The sequence below is a fragment of the Sebastes umbrosus genome, chromosome 9 (genome assembly GCF_015220745.1).
Source record: "Sebastes umbrosus isolate fSebUmb1 chromosome 9, fSebUmb1.pri, whole genome shotgun sequence".
Taxonomy (NCBI): domain Eukaryota; kingdom Metazoa; phylum Chordata; class Actinopteri; order Perciformes; family Sebastidae; genus Sebastes; species Sebastes umbrosus.
Genome location: NC_051277.1, coordinates 27558715 through 27575990, shown reverse-complemented (window position 1 = coordinate 27575990; position 17276 = coordinate 27558715). Strand labels below are relative to the sequence as shown.

Below are 17276 nucleotides of genomic sequence, written 5' to 3'. Positions count from 1 at the left end.
ATATCGCAGTAGTATGTTTTGTGATACAGTATCGATCCTCAAAAACGCAGTATCGATCTTTAATTAATAACACTTTACATGCAAAGATTAACTCAGTCAATACCTTATTTCGTTTGTAAAGAAATGCACCCACTCAGTGTATGTGCCCTCTCAAAGTAGTGCTATGATGTTTTGATGTTCCAGAGATTGTGATGAAGGCAAATGCAGATCCCACTGTTCAGATTGCATGAAAAAAGTAAACTTTTTAAAACTCAGATTGTATGCATATGGTGAAGTGTTCTTTTTACTGTGACAGTTTTCCTGAAATTAGGTTAAAAATGATTAAAAATTGCAATATATTACCTTGCTTACAGTATTGTAATATATTGAATCGTAACCTCTGTATTGTGATACAGTATGTGTTGTATTGCCAGATTTTTGCCAATACACAGCTCTAGTTTATTTTTAAATTATTGACTATAACAACTTGACACATAGTGCTGAGCTGCATCCCAAATTAATCTTCAGGTTCCCAGCTTTCAGATGATGCACACCACTTTTATGTGACATACATTACACTGCTGACCTACTATCTCCCCCTAAAGACGCCCTGTCCCCCCTAAAAAAGCCCAAAAACGGGTCTAGTGTGAGTCTCAGAGGGTTAATAGGGAAGCGATCAGGATATTAGTTTCAGTGGAGGACAGCATGTGTTGGAAGTGAGGTAAATTGGAAGCGTATCGTATCCAGAGACATGTCAGAGAGCCAGGTTTGAGTAGTAGCTTATGTCTAAATATTATTAGTAATCTTAAACAAAGCATCCAGCCACATTAATCAAGTTGGATATTTTTGCCTAGATTACTTATCTTCTGTTGGATTCTTGTTTGACAGAAACCATATTTTCTTGCTGTCACTATGAAACTTTAATCAGTTTATCTTTAATTTTTCTCTTACTCTGTTGTTTATGTGGAATTTAAGTCATTTTCGGACTGACATGATTTACCCTGATATTTCCCTTTAGCAGCTACCCGGCTACTCTAATCACACAGCAGGGGGAGAATTTCAGCCAATGCTCTTTGTACATCCAAAAATGACTTGTTAGCAGTTCTCATTAAAAAGCGGTGGGTCTGATTGGTGGCAGGCGATGTGTCGGCCTCAGCGGGGGGTGCTAACGAGCTTTTCTCTTTGTTTCCTTCCAGTCATCTGGAGTCGGATCGCAGCGCCCTGAAGAGGAGGGAGTGGGAGAGGAGGAACCAGGAGGTCCAACAGGATGAAGACCTGTTCTCAACTGGATTCAACCTGTTTGGAGAACCTTATAAAGTAAGAGTGATCGATTCATGGATTGTTAATAATTAAATGGTCAATAATTTATACTACAATATTTTAGGAAATACGCTTATTTGCTTTCTTTCCGAGAGTTAGATGATAAGATTCATAGCACTCTTGTGTCGTGCGTGAAGTGATCTGGGAGGCGATTAGAATAGCGTAAAATAAAGACTGAAAGTTTGTCAAGAAATATTTACAGCATGTAACTCCAACTAAAGCCACACATTGGTATATTTTACATTTCTGTTTGTGTACAGAAACCACTTGAATAAATGAGATACAACATGTTAATGATTCAGCTTTAGAGCTGTTGGTTGGCATATTTTTTAACTTTGGAGTACGGATGTCACGAGAACCGATACTTTGGTACCAAGTCGAATTCTGAAAATGTGACGTATTCGTTTTTCAACAGTACCGTAGGTACCATCAGGGCTCAAGACTAACATTGTCCCGGGGACTAGAGAAAATGTGTTTGGAACGCAATAAACTCACTATCAACACACCCTATATTTTCCCTGATAATGCTACATTTCCAACAACAAATCCATGTTTAAATCGGCAGGACGAGAGCTAGTAACATTAGCCTTAACTAGCTCTCATCTTGCCGATTTCAAACGGAAGGTGCCATTGATTTACATTTACATGATGCGTTCAGGCTCTATTCAGTAAAAATTAGTATTGGGTGAAGGTAATTCTAACGTTATCATGATGTGTTCAAATGTAATCTTGTAAAATGTAGTTTTTGGCGAGAAACTTGAATAAATCCAGATGTTTGGAGGAGAAATTTTTCCCAGCAATATAAAATAGATAATAGAGAGGGAACTATGACCTGTTTAACTTCCTAACAAGAACCATTATGCAAATGGTAATAAAGGAGTGTATGTTGAAGTATCTGTGATTTATTGTTTTATTTTGTTTTTTACCGGAGTATCAAATTGGTATCAAGAATCATGAAAGTTCTCTGGTATTGGTATAGACTACTAAATATCGTGACATCCCTTCTTTGAGTGAGTGAGTGAGCCATGTGAACGTTGGCTGTTTTAGCTGTTTTTCAGCAAACTCTCTGGCCCTCCTGTAATTTAAATCCCGTCTGAAATAACGTCCTTTTATTTTTTTCAAGTGGATCCATGAGTTTTTTTCTGCAGCTTGTCCTTCTATTTTTTTACCAGCTAAGTATGAAATTTAATTTTTGTGTGAAAATAGAGTAAATCAAAATGTTTTTGCTAATCTGATAGATGGAAGCATGTTAACACCAACCCATAGACCTATTTGGGAACCAATATGATAACAGAAAAATGAAAGCCACCAGGAGAGGAAGACCCCATAAAAGCTTGTAATGTCAGCTACAGGTAGTGGTTCTAGTATTCTCTTCGGAGCCCCGTTTTTTTAGCCGATATTTGTTTACATTATGGCAAATTGGCACCATTATAAGTATGCCAAATTAGCCATTAGCAGTTTCTCCTTGCAGTGTACCCAGGGATGTACAGACAACTATCACTGGAATATTTTGATACTGAGGAGAAGTTGAAAACATGATGAGTCTCAGGCAAGTTCTGCAGTTATAAGGAGATTCCTAAGCTGATTTATGGAAGTCTATTCGTGATGGACATCAGAGATGAGTTGACTGAGTTATGACTTCAAGAAGGGAGTATGACATTTGATTCAAAATTCACCTCAGTATCTTCGCCTCACGTCTCTCCCTCTGGCTTTTGGTTTTGTCCTGCTGAATGTCTATTACAGACTAGATCCTGTAACTTCCTAATGTTTAAAATGCTGTCTGGAGTGATGAGTTAAATTACAGAGGAGCGCAGTGAATATTTCATTCCCCACCTCCCGCCCGAATGGAGCTTAAAGGTGGAGTCTGCGATTCTAATTCAATACACTTTTTTTCAAATTCAGTGAATATCTCCTCACGGTCTGCTGCCTGTCTTTTCTGTGTGTGCTCTGAAAAAACATCCGGTGTTCATACACAGCCCTGGCTCTATAAATAGAAACAAACAAAGTGGCTCGGACTAGGGCTGTGTATTGTTACGAATCTCACGATATGATACGTATCACGATACAGGGGTTACGACTCAATATGTTGCAATATATTGTGATACTGTAAGCAAGGCGATATATTGTGATTTTTTAAAATCGAATTTTAGGAAAACTGTCATCGTATAAAAAACACACCACCATATGCATAAAATCTGAGTGAAATTTGTTTTACTTTTTCATGCAATCAGAACAGTGGGATGTGGATTTGGAACAGTCCCTGTAACCTCCAGCATCATAGCACTACTTTGAGAGGGCACATACACTGAGAAGGTGCATCTCTTTGCAAATGAAATAAAGTCAATCTTTGCATGTAAACTATTAATAAAAAATCGATAGTGTTTTTGAGAATCAATACAGTGACACAAAACATAATATCCCGATATTCGATATTTCCAATATTTTCTTACACCCCTAGCTCGGACCGAGCCACTAGGGCTGAACCAAATGTTATTTGTTACTTTCAAAGCTCTTTTTGAGGTTTTCAAATGAAGCCTAGAATGTCCATTAGGTGTGAGCCTTCCAGTGTGTCGCCCTCAATGAAAATGTTGTTTTTGAAAGGGTAAAAAACAACAAATATGGATTGAAGCAAGATATTTTGTTAGATAAAAACATGTTGTGAATTTTGGAAAAATCTGCTCATTCTGCACCAGCGGTGCAGCTGCACCAGCTCCAAAGCCCCCAGTGCAGGATCAGGAAATCCCACTTCCAGAGAGATGGATATTCCAGTCTCCAGTGTGGCAGGAGAGCGCAGGTTCAGCCTTCAGAACAAAATGTAAACAGCTGTGAGAAGTTGTCTGTCTAAGGCAAAAACTCTGTTCATCTTTTCTCTCCATGCCCTTATAAATGCATACTCTATAAGCTTGTTCTGTAGCCTTTATAAATGATTGAAATAACACAAATACACACACAGTGGACCCTTACGCTTGGGCCAGACTGCCCGCGTGAGCAGTGCGTGACGGCTGCCTCGCTGAATTGCTGCGCGTGTCATTTTTGTGTCGTCCACACCAGCAGCCCTTTCTTTCTACATAGAGTTTGCTTTTCATAATGGCCATTTCATTTCATTATAAATGTCATTTATATTTATTTTAGAAAGAAAAAGGTTAAGAAGCGTGTGCTCATTTGTAAATAACAGTAATAATCCACAATTAAAACCCAGCACTTTATTTATTGCAAGTCACTGCATGTTCTACAACACTGTCCTGCAAATATTTCAGAATAAAAGCCTCGTGCTAACAAATGAAGAATTCTGTGAGTAAAAAAAAAAATGCTTGAGGGCTTTTATTTTCAAATGAAAGCAGGAAGTGTTGATTTAAAAATAAATCTTTACTTTTTTTCATGTCCATGACATATTCTACAGATACAGACATTGAAACTGTATTAATGTTGCTGTTATGATGTCAACATACTGTCGAAAGATCACTCTCACTGTCTGTTGTTGCTCTGAACTGCGTGCGGCTCGCGGTAAAGATAGGAGAGACCTCGAATCTCTAGAAGAAACGCAGCTGACATGCAGCCGAGGGTCATGTGCAGCTCATGTGAACAGTGATGGCGTGTTGGCGTTTAGCCTTTCAAAAACGGTTTGCTCTCCCACTTGCCGTGCACACACAAAGGAAGGCTCGCACCTAGTGGCACAGTCACAGCTACTTTGTTTGTTTCCCATTGTGTATGAACACCGTAGTTTTTTTTCAGTGTGCCCACAGCCAAAGGATCGTGAGGAGATATTCGCTGAATTGTTCAAAAAGTGTATTGGATTAGAATCACAGACTCCCATCTCTTCTCATCTAACTCATAAAGAAAGTGAATAATCATATTTTCAAGAAGACCATTTCTTAACTTTGAATCTGAAACAACCAATTTTATAAATGTCAAACAAACAGTAACTATCAGTTTGAATTTAAGAACTGAAACACAAAGCAATCCCGTACGCTACCGCCACACAGCACACACTCATCTTTACAACCTGTCCGAGCCATGATGCTGCTTCCTCCACACAGAGTGCTCTCCCGTTGCTGTTTAAGAGACAGTTTTACACTTCGCTGTTAAGTTTTGATTGATCTCTGCGGCAGGAGAATGGACATACCTGACACCGGAATTTCATTTGGGGAAATGGAGTGAATTTACGACATCTTAATCAGCGAGGATGGCCCACTCTCCTCTAAAGCAGCCCCGCTCGGTGATTTAGGCTCATATGAAACAATTTTGTGCCGGCAATCAATTGAAAGGAATTGTTATTACTAACCAACAATTATCCAAACATTTATTTTGTACCATAATGCTGTTTTTGCGGATGATAAAGCTGATAATGGGCCTATGGATCATCACAGGCTATTGTAACCGTTTCTTCCAATAGTGTAATATCCTCTGGCATAAGGTTGTGGTCTGTTCTTGTTCTGAGCTACTTGAGATGCCATCATTTTGTTTCTTCTTTAGCTGAAAGTGAAGCAGCCATGCATGAAGTCCACGGCTACTCTCCTGCCCCCGTGTTTAAAATTGATTTTGGTTTGTTAACTCTCATTTGCAACCGCGAGGCACTTCAACACTCGGTTATGCCGCCAAGTGTATCGACCTTGGGACAGACTGGCTTTGAATCTCGACAGAATGTGTTTAACTGCTGCTGTGTCTGTGAACGCAGAGGACACGGGAGCTTCTCACTGAGACGCTGCTCGAGGTTCGGCAGCACATGAGAGCTTGTTCTCATAATGAATCTAATCCTAGGTGCCTCCATGCTCCGACTAATTGTTTCCAACTAATTAATGGTGCTGAGGTCAGGTCAAGATGTGTGTGTGTGTGTGTGTGTGTGTTTGTGTGTGTGTACGTGTGTATGGAGAGAGCAAGGATGACTGGGCGGTGTGAACTGTGATATTTCAGATGCCACTGCCGCTATTTAGATGACTCTCGAGGGGATGATGCTTTTTGGCGTCTGTTTTAAGGGGCTTAAGTTATTACAGTGATTGGAGCCAAAATGAGAAGATTATTTGTTCCCTTTTTTCATTTATTTTAGCAGTTTTGCAAATACTGGAAGAGCAAATAGCGGGTGTGTTTCATCCAGCTCGCTCATCAATTAGATGGCTTGTTACAGAGGTAAAATAGAGGATTCTAGTCATGTGATGAAGGGCTATATAAACCTCAATTTAATAGGGCTGGGATGATACGCCTATCTTGATTTTTAAGTATTGCGATTCTACAAATATTGCGACTTGATATTACGATTTATTTGTTTTTTGTTAACTATTTTATCACTAGACCATGGGAAAAAGTTGAATCATACACTTCTAGGGACTCTTACGTTGGAAAATATATATATTAATTCGGTAAAAATGTTTGATTTTCAGCATGTATGTAGTCAGAGATGTCCTGAAGTCAAATATTTCAGTCATTGTCAGGAATTATTTATAAAATGTTTTCCATTAACCCAAACATTTAAGAATAAAGACATTTCCCTTAATTTATAAGAGACATGTCATTCTGGTGAATATAATCCAATCAATCTCATTTTCATATATGTATTTTGTATATACAGTTCCCTTTGTTAACAACTTATTTTGAAAACCAGACTAGTCACTCGTGTATATTTCCGCTAACTTCGCCAAATCCGTCGCTAGCTCGCTCGCTTGACCGCACGTTACTGCAATATGATAACGTTTCCTGTCCATGACAGAGTTAGCATGCAGCTTTAGCCATGATGTCTAGCTCTGCTTTTCCTGGTAATGTGTGAAACCCAATGTGTTTCCATACTTTACTGTATGTGTAGTATTTACCACTTTGGATTTAAAATGTGAGGATGCAGGTCGTATCCACACGGACCCTCTGCCGCTTTCGGCTTTGTCAATTTCGGCTCACTGCGGTTTGTTTTGATTGACGGATACGGAACGGATATGACGTCCAGTTACTCAGACTACAGCAATAAAAGCGGTAACTTCCTTCTAACTCCACATAGACTCAAATGAAGCAAATATATCGATTCTGGCATTAAAAAATATATTTAAAAAAAATTACTTGCGATACATAGGAAAATCGATTTTTTTTCCCCCCCACCCCTTCAATTTAAGGACTTAACACAATGTGGACGTTATTTTCATGCGATTAATCCTACGCCAATATGTTTTTTTCAATTGCAAATATTACGCGGCGAAAAAGCGGCATTTTTTCGGAACAAGGCTGATTTTTCTGAGCTTTTGCACTGCAAATAAAGACATCAATCAATCATGTTTTGCGGACAACAACACAGAGGCTCAATAGTCTGAACCAGGACGGCAGATTTTATTACTCCTTTCAACCTTGACAAAGTAAGCACAGACTAGACAGACATATTATAAAATATGACGACATTCAAAGCTTCATTCGAAAACCTTAATAGAAGCTTTGGATGTAAAAAAAGAAGAAAAAAAAGAAGACATTTGGTACAGCCCTACAAAAACAGGAATAAACTGATAAATACAGTGGGTCTGAGTTTTGGTGTGTATCAAACCCTTTTCGCATTTTGGATTGTTTCACACAGCAGCACCTGACTGCAGTGTGCTGCTGTGCTGAGCATTTCTACATCTCTCATTAATTACAGTGATTAACTGAACGGGGGAAACTATAATTCACGAAGGTGAAAATAATTCAAACAGAATTTGTAGCAGTGGTACATCTTCTAAGTGGCTGGCCCAAAGGGTTGACTGCATCATTCATAGGGGACAACAACATGTTTACTTGTTTCATATTCCACCTCTTTCCCACTAATCTTTTTCCACCATACACTTCCCCAGTTTATCTCTCACTGCTTCTAAACTTGAAAAACGGCTTTGGCACACCTTGCTACTTTCTTCTGCTGATGCATTTGCCACACTAACAATTTCTGAGTTTGTTGCTTTACTTGATACAATTAAGTGGATTTACCAAGGCCTCTATACAGCCTCGCTGCACTTCCTCTGTGTCTGAGTGCTGACTGAACATACTGAACTGCTCCTTTAGAGATATATATCAGCCCTTCTTTTATTTTCACATAGGATTGATAGAATTTTTATCATTTCCGATGCCACTCTTGTTCATATTTTCTAGCGTCAGTCTCTCTGTACCTGTATATCTATCGTGTGTCCGTCACTCTAGTTCTCTGTCTTTCCCTCTCTCTCCCTCTCCAGTATTCATTCTCTCTGTCAGCTATTAGCTAATCCCTCTTCTAATCCTGTTAAAGAGCGTTATGCTGTTAGCAGCTATTTGGGATGATCTATTCACACACACTCACACACACATACATACACACACACACACAGGTATTCATCCTCTCCTTCTCCTCTGTTTTCCATTTTGCCTCTCTGTAAATGTGTTTTCTGTTCCTCTTCAGCCACCAGATCTTTTATTCATGAGCCTGAGATGGAGAAGAGATGAGCTAATTTATTCACAGCTAACTTTGGCCCGCCACGGTGTGTAGTGTTTGTGTGTGTGTGTGTGCGCGCGCACAGAGAAATTACATCTGTTAAGATTATTTGAAAGCAACTCTCTCCTTTCTTGTATGAATCTTTTGTAAATAAGGTTTGATTCTTTGCTCTGTTTCCTTTTTTGGGGTATTTTCATGGTGTTGCTATTAGAGAGTAAAAAATAAGGATACAGTGAAGTGAAGTAAGACATGGTACAAGAGATGAATGGTGCTTTCAAGTCATATAGATTTGTGTTGAAGATCTGTCATCTTCACCCAGGGCTGTTACCTGGGGTTCACCTAGGACTTTTTTAATAGTTGCAGAGATATTGTATGTCTGTGTTTCTAGTCCTATGCAAATCTGCCATGTCTTTATTCCATAAAGTAAAAATCCCACCATGTTTGTACCATATTTCGTAAATTTAAATTGTGCAAGTTGCAGTGGAAAGTATTAGTAAGAGCTTTAAAAGCATATTGAGTCCAAATTCAAGACACTCATCTGGATATTGATTTTGGTGGTTGATAAAAACAGCCCTCTAGAGGTAGAATTTATGTCTCAGCCACTAGATAATCCTCAGGATTGTGTCCATAATTTTGAGTGGTACATAACCCTCCATTATCTTGAACAAGTGCAGTGAATGTAACGTATATATGGGGGGTTAAATCACTTACCCAAAGGCATTCCATCCAATACGAAAAGAGCTTTACTCTACAGCCGAAACAATTAGTTTATTAATCAGTTAGTTGATGGACAGAATATTGATTGGCATCTATTTTGATAATTCATTAACAGTTTCAGTCATTTTTAGCCACACTAGTGCCGTGGCCCAATTTAATGGCAGTGTCGCTCAGGCCCACCACTTTGGTCCAGATCATAGATATTTATATATAGTCAAAATATCCCGGATGCGAGAGCTGCCATCTTCAGATTTTGACGTCATTTGGAGCCATATTCTGCGCAGTAGTGATCGGGGGGGGTGGAGCCGAGGTCACCCGCCCGAACCAATTGCGAGCCGAGCGCGCCCGCAGCTTGTCAGCAAGAGAGACTCTCGGCTGCCAATCATGACGTCTCGCCCCCTTTTTATAGCATCTAATAACTAATTAAAATCAAACTTATAAAAAAAACACAACACTTAAACATACATGGGTAAGGATTGTAATGTGATTGTGTACTGAAATGTAGCCTAACTGTTCAAAGTGATTTAAGTGGACTCCAGGAAGAATAGCTGGGCTTCAGCCACAGCTAATGGAGATCCCAATAAAAGATAAAAGATACGTCAGCGTGATAAGAAATACCTAAAATGACAGAAACCATTTTTTGGAAAAATTTAATTGATGTGTAGTTTGACTTTTTAGTTTGGCCCATGTCCCATCTGCTAACATGGAGGGGGTGGGATTTATGACCTATACTGCCGCCAGTTTTGGCTTCACTTGTTGGGAGCTGTCATGTCGTTCATCTTTATATACAGTCTATGGTCCAGACTGAAATATCTCAACTATTGGATGGATTGCCATGAAGACATTCATGATCCCAGAGGATGAATTCTGATGATGTATTGGCAGAAATAGATTATAATATTAATAGGTATGTTTTTTTTGTGTATTATCAACTGAAAATATGAATCATTGTGTTTTCTTTACGATAGAATGAGCAGTTTATATCTACGGAGCGTGTCCTTTTCACGGAGCTGGCCGCCATGTTTCTACAGTAGCCCAGAACGGACAAACCAAACGCTGGCTCTAGATATGGCCATTCACGTTTTCACATATTCGCGTCGCCCATCGTAGTTTTCTTACACGCTTGTCATACGGTACAATTTTCAGTTGGTTGCAATCTGCAACATTACCACTAGATGCCTCCAGATCCTACACACTGCACCTTTAATCAAGAAATAATTGGCAGAGCATATTTAAGATTATTGGTACTTCAATGACCCTGATGGTTGTGTGACTTGTACCAGAAAAACCATCCATTTCAGTTTCACCTGCTTCATAAAATTACTATCAAACCAATTTGATTATGAAAAAAAGAGCATCGCAATATAACAATTATCATCAAATGATTCTTACATTACTCTCTATTAGAGCAAATGCAAGGGTGGTGATATAATCATTTTTAAGGCTACGAAGTGTCTCACACACACACACACATACAAACACACACAGAGAATTCCCTCTTCAGCAATAAGACCTCTCCATGGATCATTGCCTGTTATAACAGTATTATTTGCTTATTGACTGAAGCTGTTTGCATAGGAAAAACAAAACCAGGCACACAGATACATAACCAAGATACTGTACATGCTTTCTAGAGAAGTAAAGAACAAAGATAAAATAAGATAAGATAAGATAAGATATTCCTTTATTAGTCCCGCAGTGGGTAAATTTGCAAAGACTCATGGATCATGTTCATTAACTGATTATTTCTTTAAACCCTTCAAATGATGTACTAGATGTGTGGTTTTACTCTTCTGACCACTGAGAAAATAGTTTGAAAATCGACCCTGACAGCCTCTCACAGATCTGCATGATTGGTGTTAAGTTCCGCTACAATCAGTGTGAGGATTATTCATTATTACATGTAACGTGATGCTCTTTCCAGAAATATTGCCTACGATTAGTTAAGCTCCTGCTTCCTATGAACATACATTCATTATTCATGAATTCATTAACCTCTCCAAATACAGGCAATTTCACCCTGTCTTGAAAATTAGATGAAGGGTCTTATTCACTCCTTCTTGGTTCACACATCTCAACCTTTAAACCTATTGTAGCTTTACTTGACAGTCACTCCATGTTACCTCAGGGGTGATTAGCAGAGCACAGGTTGTCAGATACTGTACCTTTCTTTTATGGATCTATTGATCAAAGCACAAAAGTTGTGTGCGATAAAATTACAATGCCACATTTCACATTGATCTCATTCAGTGTTTCCGGTGTTCATTATTAGTCTGTGATTCATGATGAATTGGTAACACTTCATAATAACCATCATTTATAAATGGTGAATTGATAATTAATTAAACTAAGTTAATATTTATTTTACAGTTACAAACAATGAAATGATAATTATTAATCATGTTTACTAATCATTAGTAATGCTATAATTTGTTATTTTATCAGTAGTTTGTGCAATATTAAATTAGTTTATAAATTCTATATTGTATCATAGCTGATAAGAGATGATAAAAATTACATTATGATTAAATTAGTAAAGTATTTATCAGTTTATTGTTGCACACATTAGCACATTTTATATACTATATAAAGTATGTGTTAATGATTACCAAATGATGTGTAAACCTTTAAGAAATAGTTTGTAAAACATCTATAAACATTACTCAGATAGATGGAGCACAAACCAACTATTAACCATTGACAAAGTATTAACTATCTATGTAAATTATGTTTTAGATGCTTTACAAAGTATTTATTAACCATTTAACAAAGTATTATAATCGTCAGTTGCAACTTTATTAAAGCCATCCAAATAATGTTTATAGAGGGTTTACAAACCAATTATTAACCATTAACAAATTGTTACAGATATCTGGTCCATATAATGTTTAAACTAGGGCTGTCAATCGATTAAAATATTTAATCACGATTAATCAGCAATTCATTGCACATTTTTTATCTGTTCAAAATGTACCTTAAAGGGAGATTTGTCAAGTATTTAATACTCTTATCAACATGGGAGTGGACAAAAATGCTGCTTTATGCAAATGTTTGTATATATCTATTATTGGAAATCAATTAACAACACAAAATAATGACAAATATTGTCCAGAAACCCTCACAGGTACTGCAATGTGTGCAACAATAAACTATTAAAATAACATAAATTATAGCATTACTAATAATTAGCAAACATTATTAATTAGCATTGCATTGTTTGTTAACATTAAAATAACTATTAACTAAATTTAATTAACTATCAATTTACCATTTATAAATGGTGGTTCTTATATACTTTTACTGATGAAATGACACAATTAAATTACAGGTTGTAGATCTTGCATAATTCAGATTTGGCCCATGATGAATGCTTGCTTCACTATTTGTCACTCGGGTAGAAAAGAAATGTCAGAGGACATTGAAAAAAATCTACACTATTTCCTCTTCCATGGCTTTTTGCAGGAATCCGGCGCCAAATATAGATCTGCTGAAACCCCTGCTGCTTGCCCTTGTCCTTTCAAAAACGCCAAATGATCAAATCGCGTAGTTTAATCATTAAAGAAGCCGTCTTGACTGACACAAAAGGTACTCTCGAGCTATTCTGAGGAACATCTCAGCATTATCACGTAGCGGCTGAAGGTGTTACACCGTCATATATCAGTAAGACCCGCACTGTCCTCCAAGCCATGATTGCTTGAGAATCTGGGGTCAGGCTAATAATGATTCCTGCCCCATTAATTTTACTGCACCAGCCTGGACCGGACCCTCTTAAGGGTGGCATGTGTTTAATTAATCATCTCGTCCTGATGTCTGGTCAGTGGTCACCCTATCCGTCTCTCACTGTTCCTCTCCGGATGAATAAAGAGGGCTTTTCATCAAGCTTAAAGAAATGGAAAAATGGAAGACTTAATTAATACTCTTCTCTCTCTCTCTCTCTCTCTCTCTCTCTCTCTCTCTCCCTCTTGTCTTTTTCTTCTTCCCTTTTCTCTTTTCAGACTAATAAAGGTGATGCGTTGGCCAGTCGCGTCCAGAACACGCTGGGTTCCTATGAAGAAATGAAAGACCTGCTAACCAGCCATTCTAACCAGAGCCACTTGGTGGGAATCCCCAAAGGCAGCAACAACGTGCAGACCCCGACCACTTCAACGACAGAGAGACCCGCCATGGAGGCCCAGCTTTTCAACGAAGCCCTGAGAGGAGGAACAGCTGGAGGAGGAGGAGGAGGAGGAGGAGGAGGGGGAGGAGGAGTGGAGGGAGGTGGGGACAAGAGGATGGGAAATGCTTCTTCCTCATCTTCAACTTCCATGCAACCTCCTGCTTCGACCGCATCGTCGACGAGCGCTGCAACGGTCCCGCATCAGAATTCGAAGAAGTCCCGGGGCTCCATGGACTGGTCAAGGGCAGGCCATGGACAGAGCGCCGCCCAAGGAGCAGGCCTCGTTCTTGGGTTGGCGCAGAACGGACAGGGGCAGGGGCAGGTCACAGCAGCGACGAGCGGAAGAGGGAAAATGTCTCTACTAGAGGAACAGCAAATGCAAAGACATGAAGAGCTGTTTAGCTCACTTAAAGATGAACTCGGTCTAAAAGGAGACTCAAGCCCTTCTTCCTCCTCTTCGTCCTCCTCTTCCTCATCTTCTTCTGGGAGAAGACACGCTTCCCACCCCTCCAAAACCCTTCCTCTCCCAGGTAAGTCCTACACAGAATGGCTTCAGTGTAAATACACTTATTTGCTTTCAATCTGAGAGTTCTGAGAAAGATTGACGACTCCTGTGTCTGCCTGTATGCTAAATGTAAAGCTGGAGCCAGCAGCCAGTTAGCTTAGCTTAGCATAGTATAGCATAAAAACTGGAAGCAGAGAGAAACAGCGACCAAGTCGATGCCCAAATTCTGAAAACATGGTGGTACTCGTTTCTCTATAGTACCGCAGGTACCGTAAGTACCGGTGGGGTTTGATCATTTGACGTGTCCAGGGGATGCACCCTATCTTTTCTCTGATAACGCTACATTGTGAACAATAAATCTGTGTTGAAATCTGCAGGACGAGAGCTAACAGCACAGTCCCCAGGAGCTAACAGCTAACATTAACGGAGGTTGCATTGAGTTTCATTATGATGCTTTCAAGCTCTATTCAATAAAAATGAGTATTAGTTGAAGGTAAATACGTTATCATGATGTGTTCAAATGCAATCTTGTAAAATGTAGTTTTTGTCGAGAAACTTCAATAAATCCACTTGTTTGAAGGAGATGTTTTCACAACAATATAAAGTAGAGAATAGAGAGGGAATTATGACCTGTTTAACTTCCTAACACTCGCTCCAAGGGTTTATTTTTGGTTGTGTCTAGAAGGGAGCCCACAATCTGCGAAATCTGATATGAGATCTGCAAAAACTCTCACGAGACTCACTGCCTGATGACCTATCCTAACCTTAACTATTCAAGGTCGGTACTTATATTTAACTATTCGTGGTCAATGCCTAACCTTAACAATCTCGCCAGAGATTCCCCAGTTTGCGGGCTCCCTTCTAGCCACTGCCTTTATTTCTTGTCTCTTGTTTTTTACCGTGGTATCGAATTGGGTATTGAGAATCGTGGAATTTCGCTGGTATTTGCGTCGACTTCTAAATTTCTGGTATCGTGACATCCCTAGGGCTGATCAGCCTGCTTCCAGTCTTTATGCTAAGCTAATGCTGCATTCATGCAATGTCGGCAGAATGGGAAGGACTCCCGTTACTCACACTACCATGTTCGGGCATTCCAAGATGTTTACCAGTGTTCCTAGTCTTGTAGTCATTATTTAAACGTCTTAAATTAGTTAGTCACGTATTTGGAGCCATTCATGGAACCATTTACAAAAGTTGTAAAGCTCTTTTTAAATTTGCAAAATCAATTTTATTCGAGTTACTATTGAATTTTATTTATATGCAAATGCCAGTGAGTTGGGCTTCATTTTGCTAACGTTTTGTAGACACATCTGTAGTTCTTTTTTATTGTGGGCTATTATGAATGTTTTTTCACACTCTTGTCTTTATGATTACGATCGAAACAACGTGACATGAACGCGGCATAAGCTGATAGATTGCTTTATTTAGCTTCATATTTAGCTCACAGACACGAGAGTGGCATCTATCTTTTCATCTCTCGTCAAGAATAAGTATATTTCCCTAAATGGTGGGGAATATCTCCGAATGTGGCTGATTAAACCTGCCATTCACACAACAAAAAGAGGACTTCTCATATTTTGATATTCATGGGTAATGTTTGTATTTGCCGGAGCCATGAGTGCTGATGAATAATTTCAGTGAATAATTTCAGTGCAAAACAGACTCTATCACCTTTTGGGCGGGGTTTCTGGAAATTAACATCTGCATCCGATGATAACCACATCTTTCAGTTGATTTCTAAACCATCAAGCAACACATAATTTGCTTTGATTGTGATTGGCTCCATCCATCTGGGAGAGGGGAGTTTTTTTCATTACATTTTGACAGCACAAAGCAGAGCAATATTCGACTATAACAGGTGTTGCTTTGGTTATTTTTGACTTTTCCTTTTTGGTTTTCTCTCCTTTTTCCTTCTCTTTTACAGATGGCGGCAATTTCCGATCTTCCACCATGGACGGTGGCCATTTTAAGTCTTCCACTAACACAGAAAATGGTGGACATTTTAAATCCTCCCCGTTTGAAAACGAGACGGGTTCTCACCTCTCCACATCCTCGTCCCCGCTGGCTTCCACGTCCGTTCTGACTACGCCTACTCCTGGTCTAACCACTCCCACATCTGGACTGACTACCCCCACCTTCCCACCCGGTAGCCTATCAGGGAAGCCGATCGCAATCCAGCAGAAGCCCACAGCGTATGTTCGACCGATGGATGGCCAGGACCAGGCGCCTAGTGACTCCCCCCAGCTTAAACCCCCTCTAGCGGCCACAGAGGGATTTAACAACGGCCAGGCGTACGGAGGAAACTCTGGGAATGCCAAGAATAAACTGCCAAAACTGAGTCTCAGCCACGCAGGGGAGGTAAGACAGCAACCGCTATGACTTATACTATTACTATCCATATCAAGCTGTTTAGTAATAAATTGTGTACTTAGCTGCATGGAGCCCACACTGAATGATCGTCAATATGCTTAGAGGATATATGTCGAACTGATTCAGAAGCAGTCCGCAGTTGAGGGGCGGGACTTAGCGAAGGGTCAATTGGGTCACAAATAATAGTCATTTTTACAATGTAATTATTGATAGTTAAAATGTATTTTTATAATACTCTTTCATAGTAGCCTATGTGCTAATTATTGTTTCCCAAACCACACGTTAACCCCAAGCAAAAAAAGTATTTTCCCTTTAACACTAATGCTTAGTAGAGTGACTAGTAGAGTCAACAAAGACTCTTAAATAGATAAAGTAATTCGTAACTACGTTTTTCTTATGCTTATATGTCATCATATTATCCTTTGATTTAGTAGAGTCTCAGCTTTTTTGATTACAACACAATGTGACAAATGAGTCTCTATAGTGTGGAAGTATGTTTCAGTATGTTGCACTTTTGGCCTCCCCCCAATCAGCGATGTAACAACAGGGGTTTTGCTTTTGACAGGTGATTTGGTCATGTGGTCAGAAGAACAATACTTTCTGAGTTTGAACTGATGGAGCAGAACTTTTCCAAGCCTTGATTCACTGTTGATTTACACGTCAGGAGAAAAAAAAGGATAGTCAGAAAAAAAACAACATTTGAGTAAAATACAGTATATTGAAATCTTATAAATTAGTTATGGTTATCTCATACTGCATTGGCAGAATTAAAAACTCCAACCAACAAAACAACAACTGATTTCTGACCAATCCCACACCTCCCACCA

At 39.1% G+C, this 17276-nt stretch overlaps 1 protein-coding gene across 2 annotated transcripts in view; it reads left to right on the top strand.

Annotated features, from left to right (window-relative positions):
* The window catches only part of aff2 (AF4/FMR2 family, member 2), a 211308-nt gene that overhangs the window by 63070 nt on the left and 130962 nt on the right, over positions 1-17276 (top strand). For both annotated transcript variants that reach the window (XM_037780205.1, XM_037780204.1), the window contains exons 2-4: positions 1176-1296; positions 13414-14104; positions 16004-16437. In XM_037780205.1, coding sequence (XP_037636133.1) covers positions 1176-1296; positions 13414-14104; positions 16004-16437 — 1246 coding nt within the window. The remainder of the gene's footprint in view (positions 1-1175; positions 1297-13413; positions 14105-16003; positions 16438-17276) is intronic.